Source organism: Mobula hypostoma, chromosome 14, assembly GCF_963921235.1.
Source record: "Mobula hypostoma chromosome 14, sMobHyp1.1, whole genome shotgun sequence".
NCBI lineage: Eukaryota > Metazoa > Chordata > Chondrichthyes > Myliobatiformes > Myliobatidae > Mobula > Mobula hypostoma.
This window is the reverse complement of record NC_086110.1, coordinates 35,515,809-35,531,048: the sequence shown is the minus strand read 5'-3', so window position 1 is coordinate 35,531,048 and position 15,240 is coordinate 35,515,809. Positions and strand designations below refer to the sequence as shown.

General features: G+C 39.5%; 1 protein-coding gene across 3 annotated transcripts in view; it reads left to right on the top strand.

The window, feature by feature from the left end:
• The window catches only part of gpt2 (glutamic pyruvate transaminase (alanine aminotransferase) 2), an 89,636-nt gene extending 86,946 nt beyond the window's left edge, over window positions 1-2,690 (top strand). For 2 of the 3 annotated variants that reach the window (XM_063066935.1, XM_063066936.1), the window contains 2 exons: window positions 564-676; window positions 1,872-2,690. In XM_063066935.1, the coding sequence (XP_062923005.1) occupies window positions 564-676; window positions 1,872-1,962 (204 nt within the window). In that variant the 3' untranslated portion in view covers window positions 1,963-2,690. The remainder of the gene's footprint in view (window positions 1-563; window positions 677-1,871) is intronic. The other variant, XM_063066934.1, reaches the window with a different exon arrangement.
• The last annotated feature ends 12,550 nt before the right edge of the window (window positions 2,691-15,240 follow it).

Sequence of the window (15,240 nt, the reverse complement as noted above, 5' to 3'; positions counted from 1 at the left end):
CCTGTAGTGGTCTGGTTCTTGTATAATTGGGATTAAACAGAGAGGGTCCATCTTCTCTTAAAATCAAAAGACTGGGATGTATTCTTGTCACAGCATATATTTCAAAGAGCATAGGTGTTGCTATAATCCCATATTATACATTGGTCTTGTGGAATAAGTGAATTCAGGAATTTTGTCCAAGAGTGAAGTAGACTTTCGAAAGCTTCAGAGGCAAAAAGAGAAACTGCAAATGCTGGAAACCAGGAGCAACATAACATATGCAAAATGCTGGAATAACTGGGAAGTTTAGGCAGCACCTGTGAAGGGAAATAAACCGTGACCATTTCACACCAGGAATAAAGAGTCTTTGACTAGCAGCCTAGTTTTGTTTTTTTTAAATCTGGCATGGACACTTAATCTTAGCAAAATTGCCAGTGAATTTCTAGATGGGTTGCATTGTAAACATCTTGACTTGTTATTACAAGTGTAATTGCAACAACCTTTACAACTGGCTTACAAAAAAATAGAGATTTATTAATATTTACATAAGTTTGTTTTACCTGTCTTAAATTATTCTTGTTTAGGCCAATGGCATGGCTCCAGATATGTTTTACTGCATGAAGCTCTTGGAGGAAACTGGAATCTGTGTGGTACCTGGCAGTGGATTTGGGCAAAAGGAAGAAACTTACCATTTCAGGTAATTCCCAAGTCTTGGCAAGCATAGTAAAAATTGGTTTGTAAATAGATTTTATGTATAATTGAATTTTATACCCTCTCCACATATTCCCCTAATACTTCCTCTGTTCACTAAAATGTGACTGTGTAACATCTCTCTAAAACAAGAGTAAAAAATGTGAGAGTATTTAGTAAGTAACATCTTTAAAATCTGCTAGTCCTGCACTGTTAAAGTCCTAAATGTGTCAGATTAACAGTTCAAAATTTAAAGTTAATTTCATTGTCAGATGCACAATAATACATTTGCACAGATCTAATGAAAAGTTTACTTGCAGCAGTATTGATTTCTACTATATACACACACACACACACACATAGTTTAAGAGTTTGAGACAGAAGATATTTCCAGTTGTCTGGGAGAGTAAAACTAGAGTCCAAGGAGAGATCAGTTTAGATGAGATAGGGAGTTTTGGAAGATACTTCCAAAAGGAGTTCAGGCAAAGGCATGGGTGTAGTTTTAAAAAAAATTAAATTCCAGATGATCGGGAGGGAGAAGGAAATTGAAGGATATGCTGGTAAAGAGATCTTGTAGGATGGAGTGAGGTTTGAGGAACATAAACACTTGCAGAGATCATTTGAGCTAAGTGACCCATGCTTGTGGTATATATTTAAAATAATACAAAAATTAATAGAATTTTTAAAAATTCAAGAAGCTGCTTGTCAGCACAGTTAATTCTATCCATGCCTTCCTTGCATTTGTGAATATAAATCTGCTTTCTAACCCCCGGAAATGTTGTTGTAGGAAAAAAAAATTGCCAGAATTTTGCCCATTCTGCTCAGTGAAGAAATAGTGCTATGATTACCTCCAATACAGCACAGCTCTTCTATTTTAAGAGGAATTTAATTGCATAAATCTTGGCTGTTTATTTACTGTCTCTTTAATCTTGATTTTTTTTTATTTTTCCTTTTAACTTGCAAGTAAGATTTCCCCATTAATCATCCACAATCCTACAATTTTACTACTGATTCAGAATCTATATATGATCAATCACTTTAAACACTTGATTTAAAGAAGTAGGGGAATAAATTAAAAAGTATAATACATGAGTGTAAAACCAAAGGAATTAATATAGCAATGTTAGTGGTTGGAGTTTTAAATTTGGCAGTTATAGTTTTTATCAAATGTGTATTGATATTTGCATCTTGTCCCCTTCTAGAATGACTATTCTTCTTCCAATTGAGAAGCTAAAAGTGCTATTGCAGAACGTAAAGGATTTTCATGGTAAATTTCTTCAGAAATATGCATGAACACTGTTGATATTGTTTACTGGAGAAATCCACATTATTAATGTTAATCCATCCGTCAGTCCTACCAAAATGTCAAATTGACATTTGCTAAGAAGAAATGGAGAAACAATAGCTGCAACTGTTTGTCAGTTTGGTATTGTGAATACCATTATTTTGTATAACTCTTTTGCATTTTTGAGAACACTTCTGTTTACAGTGAAATAGTAATGCTGGAATTCTTTGGTACTTTTTGGTAGTTTTCTTATTGAACAGACTAACATCCTCATATCTGGTACTAGAAATGTTGCAGAAATTCAAGCCTCTAATCTCAAATTGCCAGAAAAATTTACTGGTAGTGCCTTATTTTGTCATTCTCATATCGCAATGCATTAAGTTGACTCATAAACAGATTTGCATTTGTATAACATCTGTATCCTCACCATATGTGAACTTTTTACTGTGTATGCTGTTGGATGTTCAGCAAAATATTAGCTAATAAAAACTCGCTCCGGATTGTCTAACAGAATGTTAACTTTAACACTGCCATGCAAATGGATTTTATCATAATTGAAAACATATGGCAGAAGATTCTGTCACAACCCCCTTGAATAATCAAGATGTAATGTTTACAGGGATGAGTATTTATAAGTGGCCAGACTTTGTAAGTTATGAAACTAAACTTATTTCTTTTCATGACCTTTCATGTAGATAGATTTAGAAATAGAAAATAAAGATTGGTTTCCCAAATATGACTGCTAAGATTCTCTTTTTTTGAAAAGTGATTTTCATATGGCTTTCTCCCCACTATGGAAATACTTTCTATTTGCTTCAGTTAATGTAGGGGTCAAAATGAGCTGCATATGTGCTGTGCTTCCTATTTAAGCAAAGTTGACTTTCCAAGCTGTTAAATATCTAAAGTTCTGTCTTTGATTTAATGTAAGACACATTATATTGTATTAGTCATTCTCATCTGTCAATGTGTAATGATTATATAAGTTAACTGGAGCCCTGAAAATTCCCCATTGATAGGAGGGAGGCTGGATCTGGCTCCTGATCATCTGACAAAACTTCAGAAACTCCAGAGAAACCAGGAAAATATCTGTATGCTCAATACAGTTATACAGTAGTCAAACTTCATGTTTCTTCAATGAAAAGTTAGTTCAGTTACCAGCATGCAACTGCAAGTCTGAAGAATAAGCAATTGTTCCCTCAAGTCTTCAGTGGATAAGAACACTTGGGAGAGGTCACAGTGTCAAATGATCCTTGCTGAATTAGTTGATTGTACTATGGATAATGTAACAGCTACTTCGATTAAAAAGATAAACATTCATTAACAAACCCAAGGCAAGAAATTAAGACCATAAGACATAGGAGCAGAATTAGGCCATTCGGCCCATCAAATCCACTCTGCCATTTCATGGCTGATCCCGGATCCCATTCAACCCCATACACCTGCCCTCTCACCATATCCTTTGATGCCCTGACCAATCAGGAATCCATCAACTTCCGCTTTGAATATACTGACGGACTTGGCTTCCACCGCAGTCTGTGGCAGAGCATTCCACAGATTTGTGACTCTTTGGCTAAAAAATTCCTCCTCATCTCTGTTGTAAAAGTTCACTCATCAATTTTGAGGCTGTGCCCTTCAGTTCTGGATATCCCTATCAGAGGAAACATCCTCTCCACATCCACCTCATCTAGTCCTTTCAACATTCAGTAGTTTCAATGAGATCCACCCCCCACATTCTTCTAAATTCCAGTGAATACAGGCACAAAGCTGCCAAACACTCCTCATATGTGAACCCAAAGGGGTCCAATATCCTAGCAGGCAGGATTAATAGAGCTGTTAGGGAGAATTTAAACTAATTTGGCAGGGGGATGGGAACTGGAATGATAGGTCTGAGGAACGGGAAAACAGAAATAAATCAAAGATAGCATGCAACAGAGATGATGGAAAGGACAGGCAGAACATGAGGCATAATCACAGCCAGTGGGATGAGTTACATGACAATAGAGGGTGTGGTGTAGTTTAAAAAAAAGAAAGCAATAAAATCTGGACTGAGAGTGTTGTATTTGAATGCACACAGCATAAGAAATAAAATGGACAATCTTGAAATTCAGCTACAGATTGGCAAGTATGACGTCATGGCCATCTCTGAAACTTGGCTAAAGGATGGCTGCCATTGGGAGCTGAATGTCCAAGGACATACAGTGTATCGGAAAGATAGGTTAGCAGGCAGAGGGGGGTGGTGTGGCCCTGTGTATAAGAAATAATATTAAATCATTGGAAACGGATGACATTGGATCGGAAGATGTAGTCTCTATGGGTTAAGAAGTGGCAAGGGTAAAAGGACCCTAATGGCAGCTGAATACAGGCCTCCAAACAGCAGCTGGGATGTGGATTACAAATTACAGCAGGAAATAGAAAAAGTGTGTCAGAAGGGCAATGTCACAATAATTGTTGGGGATTTTAACATGCAAGTGGATTGGGAAAACCACCCAGTACTGGACCTCCAGAGAGAACTTGTAGAATGTCTAAGGGATGGCTTTTTAGAACAGCTTGTTGTTGAGCCCACTTGGGGATCGGCTCTGCTGGATTGGGTGTTGAGCAATGATCCAGAGGTGATAAGAGAGCTTAAGGTTAAGGAACCCTTAGGGAATAGTGATCACAATATGATAGAGTTCACTTTGAAATTTGAGAAGGAGAAATTAAATTTCAATGTGTCAATTTTTCAGTGGAATAAAGGAAACTACAATGGCATGAGAGGGGAACTGGCAGGAAGGACAGCAGAGCAGCAAAGGCTGGAGTTTCTGTGAGAAATGAGGGAAGTGCAAGACACATATTCCAAATAAGAAATTTTCAAATGAAAGAAGGACACTACCGTGGCTGACAAGTGAAGTCAGAGCTAAAGTAAAAGCAAAAGAGAGGGCATACAAGGAAGCCAAAGTGAGTGGGAAGATAGAGGATTGGGAAACTTTTTTAAAACTTGCAGAAGGAAACTATGAATTGTGAAAGGAAGCTGGTGACTAATATCAAAGAAGATACTAAAAGCCTTTTTAAGTATATAAAGGGTAAAAAAGAGTTGAGGATAGATATAGGACCAATAGAAAAAGATGCTGGAGATATTGTAATGAGAGATGCAGAGATTGCAGAGGAACTTAATGTGTATTTTGCATCAGTCTCACAGTGGAAGACATCTGTAGTATACCGGACATTCAAGAGTGTCAGGGAAGTGAAGTATGTGCAGTGAAAATTATGACTGAGAAGGTGCTTAGGAAGCTTAATGGTCTGAGGGTGGATAAATCTCCTGAAACTGATGGAATGCACCCCCAGGTTCTGAAGGAAGTAGCTGGAGAAATTGAGAAGGCATTAACAATGATCTTTCTAGAATCGATAGATTCTGGCATTGTACCGGATGACTGGAAAATTGCAAATGTTACACTGCTATTTAAGAAGGGTGGGAGGCAGCAGAAAGGAAACTATAGACCTGCTAGCCTGACATCAGCGGTTGGGAAGTTGTTGGAATCGATTGTTAGGGATGAGATTACGGAATACCTGGAGGCACATGACAAGATAGGCCAAAGTCAGCATGGTTTCCTGAAAGGAAAATTGTGCCTGAATAACCTACTGCAGGAAGTTACAAGCAGGGTAGACCAAGGAGATGCAGTAGATGTGGTGTACTTGGATTTTCAGAAGGCCTTTGACAAGGTGCCGCACATGAGGCTGCTTAGCAAGATAAGAGACCCTATCGTTTTCACCTCCACCACAGTCGCCAGCAGCCTATTCCACACTCTCACCACTCTCTGCATAAAAAAACTCACCCCTGACATCGCCTCTGTACTTATTTCCAAGCACCTTAAAACTGTGCCCTCTCATGCTAGCCATTTCAGCCCTGGGAAAAAGCCTCTGACTATCCACACGATCAATGCCTCAACAGCTCTAGCAAAACTGCTCCTTATGTTGGTTAAGCTACTAGGCGAGCCTGTGCATTTTGACCATCCTTTTGAATGTCATAAGAAGTGGCACAGCATTGTACCAGCAAATCAGCTTCAATTAATGCACAAAGAATCAGATTTATTATCACTATCTTATGATGTGAAATTAGTGGTTTCGCAGCCGCGGATACAATAGGGTCTTTTAAGAGACTCCTGGATGGGTACATGGAGCTTAGTAAAATAGAGGGCTATGGGTAACCCTAGGTAATTTCTAAGGTAAAGACATGTTCGGCACAGCTTTGTGGGCCGAAGGGCCTGTATTGTGCTGCAGGTTTTCTATGTTTCTAGTACAAAGTTACTATAAATTACAAAAAACATGAAGTACGTAATGTTCATGGATCATTTAGAAATCTGAGGGCAAAGAGGAAGAATCAGTTCTGAACTTTTTGAGTGTGGTTTTTCAATCTCCTCCCGGATGGTAGTAATGAGGGCTGGGTTATTAACTTATGGAAGAATAAGAGAACAGAACGAAAGTTGTAGTGTTGTAGAGACAAAATTGATTCTCTTGATTTCAAAGAAAGATCTGGCTAATCACAATTTAAATGTTACAAGTTTGAATGATGCTTTGTAAAACTTAAAGAATTAGCTTTCTTTCTGCAGGGGCAGATGGAGAAACAACTGATTTTCTTCACTGTGGGTTGATTATTCAAATCCAGGAACTTCTTCAAATTATATTTTAGAGAAATTTCCTTTTAGTCCCTAGTATGAAACAATTTGTAAATGAGTGGAGCATGGAGCTTGATAAGGAATATATAAGAAATCTATACAATGCAGTCTTTTTTTTCTTTCAGGGCTGTTAAATAGAGTCACTAAATTTTTAATTTTATTTGATTTGTCATTTTATTAGTGAATAACTTTAAAATAATAACCAAGAGATAAACATATCAACACAGCAGAGCAGAGCATGAAATATATTCATTCAATACACTTACAAAGAAAATGCATGGAAGACTTATCACATTTACTTCATATCACCTACTTCAAGTATTGTTTGCATAATGCAGTCATTAGAGGCTCAGTTTTAAGTAGTTAATTTCCAGAGTTCTAGTTCGTCAGATTTTTGCCATCAAGTCAAGAGATGGATACACCACAGGTGCCAAAGGTAATAACGACCCACCTTGAAGGAAAATGAGTGCTCTATTACAATGTGCTGTATTTGTTTGAAACAATAGAGGAGTAATTATTCCAATACAAAAAGTTGTAGATTATGCTGAGTCTATTGATTATTTTTCTCGGTATGCCTAATGAAACATAACAGTTCCATTGCAGTCTAGATGATATAATAGGCTTTTTTATGTGAATCTCTACTGGAAAGCAGAGATTCTTTTTAAACGTAATTCCTGGATCTAGCTAACAGTTTTCAGTATGTTAAATTGAGTTATAACCCCATGATATAATTAGAAAAGATTCAAAGTTTACATAACAAATTTTCAGTATGAGGGTGACTGCAAAATTGGTTAATCTCACCTGTGTTCTTAAAATCAGTGTATAATTTTGATCAATTATCTTTCGTGTTTAAGTGTTTTTGTATCAGGAATTGAGATCGTCTCAAGTTTTTGTATTTGCCTTAGAAGATGAAATATGCATATGGATCACTGGCAAGATTGTTATCTTTGCATGCAGTAGAACACCAATCAAGTTCAATAGACTATATTATTGTGTACCTAAATATTGGATAGCAAAGATATCAACATATTCTTCATGATCCTCAGTCATCTAAGAGAAACCCTGATGCATCTTGCAGCTTAGCACCACAAGTAACTCCATTTAAACAACTATTTATCTTTAAAGCAACATTAACATGCAACATAACTAGCCCTTATTGTAAAATACTTCACATTAATGTTCACTAGGGCATAGTTTCTCAAAAATGTTGGAAGAGAAAAGATATTTACGAAGACCAGCAAAATCTTAGTAAGTTGTCTGTAGGAGCCAAGGGTTACTGGTGGTGGTTAGATTAAAATCTAAACGGTAGAGACCAGAATTAGCACACATAATCAATGCTTGTCATCATCTTCTACACCTCTACCAGGCTACCTTTCACCCTCTATCGCTCCAAGGACAAGTTCACTCCACCTATTCTCATAAGGCAAGCTCTCTAATCCAGGCAACATCTTTATAAATCTCCTCTGCACTCTCTCTATAGTATCCACAAATGTGCTTATCTAAAAGCATTTTAAATACCTCTCTTATTTGCCTTCATTACCACCCCAGCATTGCATTCCAGGTACCTCCCATTGTGTAAAAAAAAAACCTTGTTCTGCACACCCCCTTTGAACATGCCTGCTCCAACCTTAAATGTATGCCTCTAGTATTAGATCTTGGAAAGAGATACTGGCTGGCTAACTTTGTAACAGATATTTTTATAATTCTTTTTATTGTGTCTCCCCTCAGTCTGCTACTCCAGAGAAAAAAAAATCTAAATTTATCCCATCTCTACTTGTAGCACATGCACTCTAATCCTGGTAAACCTCTTCTGTCCTTTCCAAAGCTTCCACATCAGTCCTCTAATGGGCTGACCAAAACTGAATACAATATTCCAGATGTGGCCTAACCAGAGTTTCACCAAGTGCTGCATAACTTCCTGACTCTTGAATTCAAAGATTCAGAATACTTACAACAACAATGGAGGCCATGAGTAGAAAACTGGAGCCTATTCAGGAATGGTTTGGAATGAGTATAGAGGTAATAGAGGGATGGGTGATAGTTTTAACAGGTGGTGAGATGAGGCAGTCGTATAGATAGAAAACAGCTTGGCAGTGGGGTGGTAGTCTAATAGAACACTCAGGCTGCCAAGAATCTGATTCAGCATAAGCCAGGGAGTGATAGAAAGAATCACATAAATGATGATAATGCACAGGGTCATTTGGAGCATCATGTCTATGCATGTTCTCTACCACAGCAATTCTGTTGCTCCATCCCCTGGCCCTTTCTGCAGCCTTGCAAATTTTACCCCTCCAATCCCCTCTTGAAGGCCATAATTGAACCTGCCCTCTCCACATATGCAGGCAATTGTTACATACCTCATGGATATCTTGTGACTGTCCTATGAGGATGATGTAATGGTCTTGCGGTGGTCACATGATGTAATTTTCCCGCCGATGTGAGGTCACGTGATGACATGTTCACCACGGATATAAAAGGAGACCCTTGGGGTGACGCAGTTAGTTTTCCAGTTAGAACGTCAGCCAGAGACTCCGCTCTGCTGCATATTTGCCTTATGATGCAGTTTTGATTTAAAATGGAGTGTTACGTTCTATTGTAAGGTACAAAAGTGCTGGACCGGCAGTTTAACCAATTTCTGCCAGGTTTGTTGGTGTATCTTTTCAGTAACATTAGAGAGTGAAAACAGGAACCTGAAGGAGTCGTTCGACGGTTTTGGAGAGAATCGACCATTATTGAATTCGTTCAAGAAAGAGTGATCTGCATGAGATAGCCTCTGCTAAAAGTTGCAGAAAAGGCTGTGCAGGATCTAGTATCCAGAGGGAAAGGTCAGTGCCTATAAACCATTTTATTTCCAGCGTCGTGAATTCTGCAGACAAGGCATGATCCGGCTGGGATTGACGTGACATCGTGTCTTCGAGGAATTCTTTACTTCAGGAAAGTCTCTCCTAATCGACTGTATAAATCTCTTGGACTTTCCAATTTACCATTCTAAGAACTGTGTTTGAATTTACCGCTTTAAAAACTGTTTTTGCATTTATCGCTTTAAGAACTAGTACTGAGTGGCGGTTTGTTAAATGGCTGCATAGCAGTTTACTTCTGGTTAAGATTTTTAGTTTGTTTTTTTTTATATATTGAGCAGTGTTTAATAAATGTTGAATTGTTTTTATAAAACCTGACTCAATTCTATTCTATATTCATTGTTGCCGGTCATGTGACACAATATACTCCTGATTCCAATCACAGATACTTTTAAAAATGTTTTGCTCATTTCACTCTTAATTCCCTACCCCTTTATACTTTGTTCTCCAGTCCTCTGCCATAGATAACGGCCTCCCACTATCTCTTCTGTCCTCGTTTTACATGCTTCTATGATGTCTCCCCTCAGCCTTTTAATCTGTCCCTGTAACTAATATCTCATCCCAGGAAGCATTCCATTTTTTTTTCTGGACCCTTTAATTTACATTCTTCTATAATGTGGCAACAATGCTTAAGTTGAGGCTAGGCCAGCATTTGATAAAGATTGAGCATAATTGTGTTATTTTTATACTCCATGCCTCTAATCAATAACGCCCAGAATTTTGTATTCTTTGTTAACTATTTCATTTACACTTCCAATGATTTGCACAAACATATCTCCAGTCCCTCTGTTCCTGCACCTCCTTGAAACAGTATCCTTTATACCATATTATCTCTCCCCATTCTTCCTATTCAAATATATTACTTAACATTTCTCTGTGTTAAAAATTATCTGTCATACATCTTCCCATTCCAGTCAATTTATAAATTGCTGTCAACACACACAAAAATTGCTGGTGAACGCAGGGTTTCAAATCTCTTACTATCTATTCTTTCAATTAGTCCTGACGAAGGGTCTCAGCCCAAAACGTTGACTGTACCTCTTCCTATAGATGCTGCCTGGCCTGCTGTGTTCATCAGCAATTTTTATGTGTGTTGCTTGAAATTCCAGGATCTGCAGATCTCCTCATGTTTGCGTTCATAAATTGCTTTAATTTCTTTGCTGTTCACATTAACGCCAGGTTTGTGTTATCTGCAAATTTAGAAATTATGGCTTACACCCCTGATGTCTTGGTCAATAGTTTAGATCTTAGAGAATGACCAATACCCGAGAAATACCATTGTTCACCTTCTTTCAGTCACAGCTCTCAAATCAAAATATTCATCTTAACTTTGTTGCCTGCTACCATGCTCCCGCTGTCCCTTTTATACCATCTAATTCAACTTTACCGATAGTCTTGTTATGTGGTACCTAAAAGCTTTTTATGCCGGCTGGTGGTGTGGTGGCATCAACATTAGACTTGGAACCGAAAGGTCCCAGGTTCAAATCCGGCCAGCTCCTTGCACACTTTCTATCCGTGCTGGATAGCTTCAACCTAGCAACTCAGCCTCGTAAAAACAGACAAATAGAAGGGAAACGGCAAAAAAAGCCGCCTGATGCGCCACAAGATGCGAAAAGGAACAACAACAAAAGCTTTCTGTAAGTTCGTGTACACAACATCAACTACTACCTCATCAAAATGCATTCATTAAATATGATTTACTTTAAAGAATAAGCTAAACCAGTAAGGGAATAACATCTGCTATTGTCTATTCCTCTTGTACCATTCCCTAATGGCCAGTAACAAGTGACAACCTGGACCACATCAGGGACAGCTAGACTCTAGCATGCTGATGCTTGATGTTTGTGCAGGCAGTGTCTATGCACAGCTTGATGTAGATATTGGGAGGGAGCCATGTCTACATCAAGCCTCTTCCCTCTGAAGATCCGTGCATAATATCTCTAGAAGGAGGGGAAGATGGCATGGACGACTGCTGCAGCTCAGCGGTGGGCATCAGCCATACACACACACACAAAAACACACCTTGCAGTTGATGATCGGTTTCCTTCCTGCGATTAAGAGGTAACGTCCTTCCCCACAATCCAAGTTTCTGTTTCAGCTTAGCTGTGTGCTTCACCCAGTTCTTGGTCCATGTCCCAACTCCTTTAAGCTGGATTCCCAGCACGTTCAGGTAATTGGGCTGGACCATGAAAGAGCTGGATGCTGCCATAGAATCAGGGTTCGTTTTTCCTTCAATTCACTCTGGCCCCAGGGAATAGCACAAACTCAGTACAGCTCTGGGTGGACAATAGATTCAAACAGTGGACAGAGATGTCCATCTGATTAGACTGTTGTTGCTGCCCGGAATCATCATCCCTCTTAAACTCACATTCTTCCCAATGGACTGTGCCATGCACAAGACGAGAGAGAGAGAGAGAGAGCACCTTAGTCCAACTCTTAAGTCTGACCAGGAAGCTTTTAGTTTCCTATTGTTGAGCTTCCTCTTCTGTGTATGTGTAGACCAGATGGAGAGCACATCAGGCTAAAATGCCCAGTTTACACCCCCACTGTCACACAAGCAGTCGTGCCCCTGAGTATTACGTGGCATCAAAGATCAGAGCAGGTTAGATTCAAGTGATTTGCCAGCTCCAGAACAGAACTGATTCAATTGGTAGAGACACATTAAGCAGTAAGATGGGCCACCAATTATTGATCTCTTGCTAGTCTTGAAATGTGGTTAAGTAATAACACCATTTTTTCATGGATTCTGATCTCTACCCCTTCAAGCAGTTTCTGTCAAAACTTGTAGAAGAGGCTGCAGGTAACCTAATGGCCTGAACGGTTAGATGGAAACAACTTACCTTCAACCAGATAGCAGCAGAAGTATGATAATAATTGGATAAGTGCTGTAAGGGATTTTTTTTTTTTACCATGCAGGGGACGGTGAAGGGGAGTTTAAACTTGATAGCTCCAGCAAAAGAACGTCATTAGCAAAGTATATCTGCTCCTTCATCCTATGACACGCATATCAATTTCACCCGGTATAAACAGCTCCCTAGTTGATGCCTTGACAGAGAACGAGCAGAAGTCCAATGTCACCTGTTGGCAGATTCAAACATAGATTTACTGGCATTTTACTGCCAACGAAGACCTGAGAGTTGGGTAAGACCATAAGACATAGGAGCAGAATTAGGCCATTTGGCCCATCGAGACTGTGCTACCATTCATGGCTGATCCTTTCTTCCCCTTCCCAGCCTTGTCCCCGTAACCTGTGATGCCATGTCCAATCAAGAATCTTATAATCTCTCCCTTAAATACACCCAATGACCTGGTCTCCACAGTTTCCTGTAGTAACAAATTCCATAAATTTACCCCCTTTTAGCTAAAGAAATTTCTCTGCATCTGTTTAAAATGGACACCCCTCTATCCTGAGGCTGGGCCCTCTTGTCCTAAACACTCCCACCATGGGAAATATCCTTTCCACAACTACTCCATTTAGACCTTTCAACACTCCCGGCCTTCTCCCCATAACCTTTAACGCTGTGGCGAATCAAGAACCTATCAATCTCTGCCTTAGGTACACCCAATGCCCTGACCTCCACAGCTTCCTGTGGTAACAAATTCCACAAATTTACCACCTTTTAGCTAAAGACATTTCTCTGCATCTGTTTAAAATTGACGCCTCTCTAGGACAAGAGGGCACAGCCTCAGGTAGGCTCCCCCACCATGGGAAACATCCTTTCCACATCTACTCTGTCTAGGGCTTTTAACATTTGAAATGTTTCATTGAAATCCCCCCCTCGTCCTAAATTCCAGTGAGCACAGGCCCAGAGCTATCAAATATTCCCCATATGACAACCCTTTCATTCCCGGAATCATCCTTGTGAATCTCCTCTGGACCCCCTCCAATGCTAGCACATCTTTTCTTAGATGAGGAGACCAAAACTGTTCACAATACTCAAAGTGAGGTCACACCAGTACCTTATAAATCCTCAGCATCACATCCCTGCTCTCGTATTCTAGACCTCTCGAAATGAATGCTAACATGGCATTTGCCTTCCTCACCAGCAACTTAACCTGCAAGTTAAGCTTTAGGGTGTTCTGCACAAGAACCTTTGCATCTCAGATTTTTTGGATCTTCTCCCCTTTTAGAAAATAGTCCGCACATTTATTTCTACTACCGAGGTGCATGACTATGCATTTTCCAACATTGTATTTCATTTTCCACTCTCTTGCCCATCTTCCTAATCTGTCTAAGTCCTTCTGCATCCTACCCGTTCCCTCAACACTACCTGCCCCTCCACCAAGCTTCGTATCATCTGTAAACTTGCCAACAAAGCCATCTATTCCATCATCTAAATCATTAATACACAGTATAAAAAGGAGTGATCCCAACACCAACCCCTGCGGAACACTACTAGTCACTGGCAGCCAACCAGAAAAGGATCCTTTTATTCCCACTTGCTGCCTCGCACCAATCAGCCGATGCTCTAACCATGCCAGTAACTTTCCTGTAATACCATGGGCTCTTAAATGGGTTAGCAGCCTCATGTGTGGCACCTTGTCAAAGGCCTTCTGAAAGTCCAGATATACAACATCCACGACAACCCCTTCACCTCATCTATCCTACTTGTCATCTCAAAGAATTCCAACAGGTTCATCAGGCAAGATTTTCCCTTAAGGAAACCATGCTGACTTTGTCCTATCTTGCCCTGTGTCACCAAGTACCTCATTCTTAACAATTGACTCCAATATCTTCCCAACTAGTGAAGTCAGGCTAATTGGTCTATAATTTCCTTTCTGTTGCCTTCCTCCTTTCTTAAAGAGTGGAGTGACATTTGCTGCCTGGTAAGTAGTAACTTCACATTGGCCTTCAGGAGTCAGATTTATCATAAAGTACTAAATGTATAGATCCTGTTGGTTGGCGAGATATTAAATTAAAGGTCCAGATTGGGGGGTGGGGGGGGGAACAAAGTAATTTAAATTTAATTAAGTAGAGAAAAAAACTTCCATAAATTAATAATTAGAGGCTCTACTCAAAAGGAAATTAGATATCTGCTTCAGAATCAGAATATTTAAGCAGGAGTTGATGGGTATTAATGTCAAAGGTTATGGGGAGAAGGCAGAAAATGGGGTTGAGAGGGAAAATGAAACAGCCATGATTAAACAGTGGAAAAAGCACGATAGACTGAATGGCCTAATTCACCTTTTTTGTCTTATGTTCTAATACACAAAGACTCTGAAACAGATGGTGGTAATTTTGTAAAATATAGTAATTTTGTTTTTCCAAAACAACAAATTACTGGTCATATAAGTTGTCGCCGTCGTCGTGGCTATCCCTCGAGGTCAAGGATGATGGCCTTCGTTCTGTTGATCTATTTATGGGCTCTCAAGTGGCTTATGAGTCCAATCCTGGCTTTGAAAGTTCTTCTGCATTCAGGACAGGTAGTTCCAGATGGCTGATCGGGCTTTGGTTGTTGCTGCCTCTCTTTCCATTTTCTTCTCTTTTCTTCTAATTCTGCACATCTGTTGGCTTCGGAAGTTGTTGTTCCTTCTCGGATGATGGCTTGCCAGAGTTTCCTGTCCTTGGCATTGGATTCCCAATTGTTGATGTCAATGCTACATTCCTTCATGTTGGCTTTTAAGACGTCTTTGGATCTCTTCTGTTGTCTGTGCCTTTTACATTTGCCTTCTTTAAGCTGGGAGCAGAAGATTTGTTCCGGCAGACGTTTGTCTTTCATCCAAACAACATGACCGCTCCATCTTAGTTGGTTCTTGATGACGTAGGCTTTAATGCTTG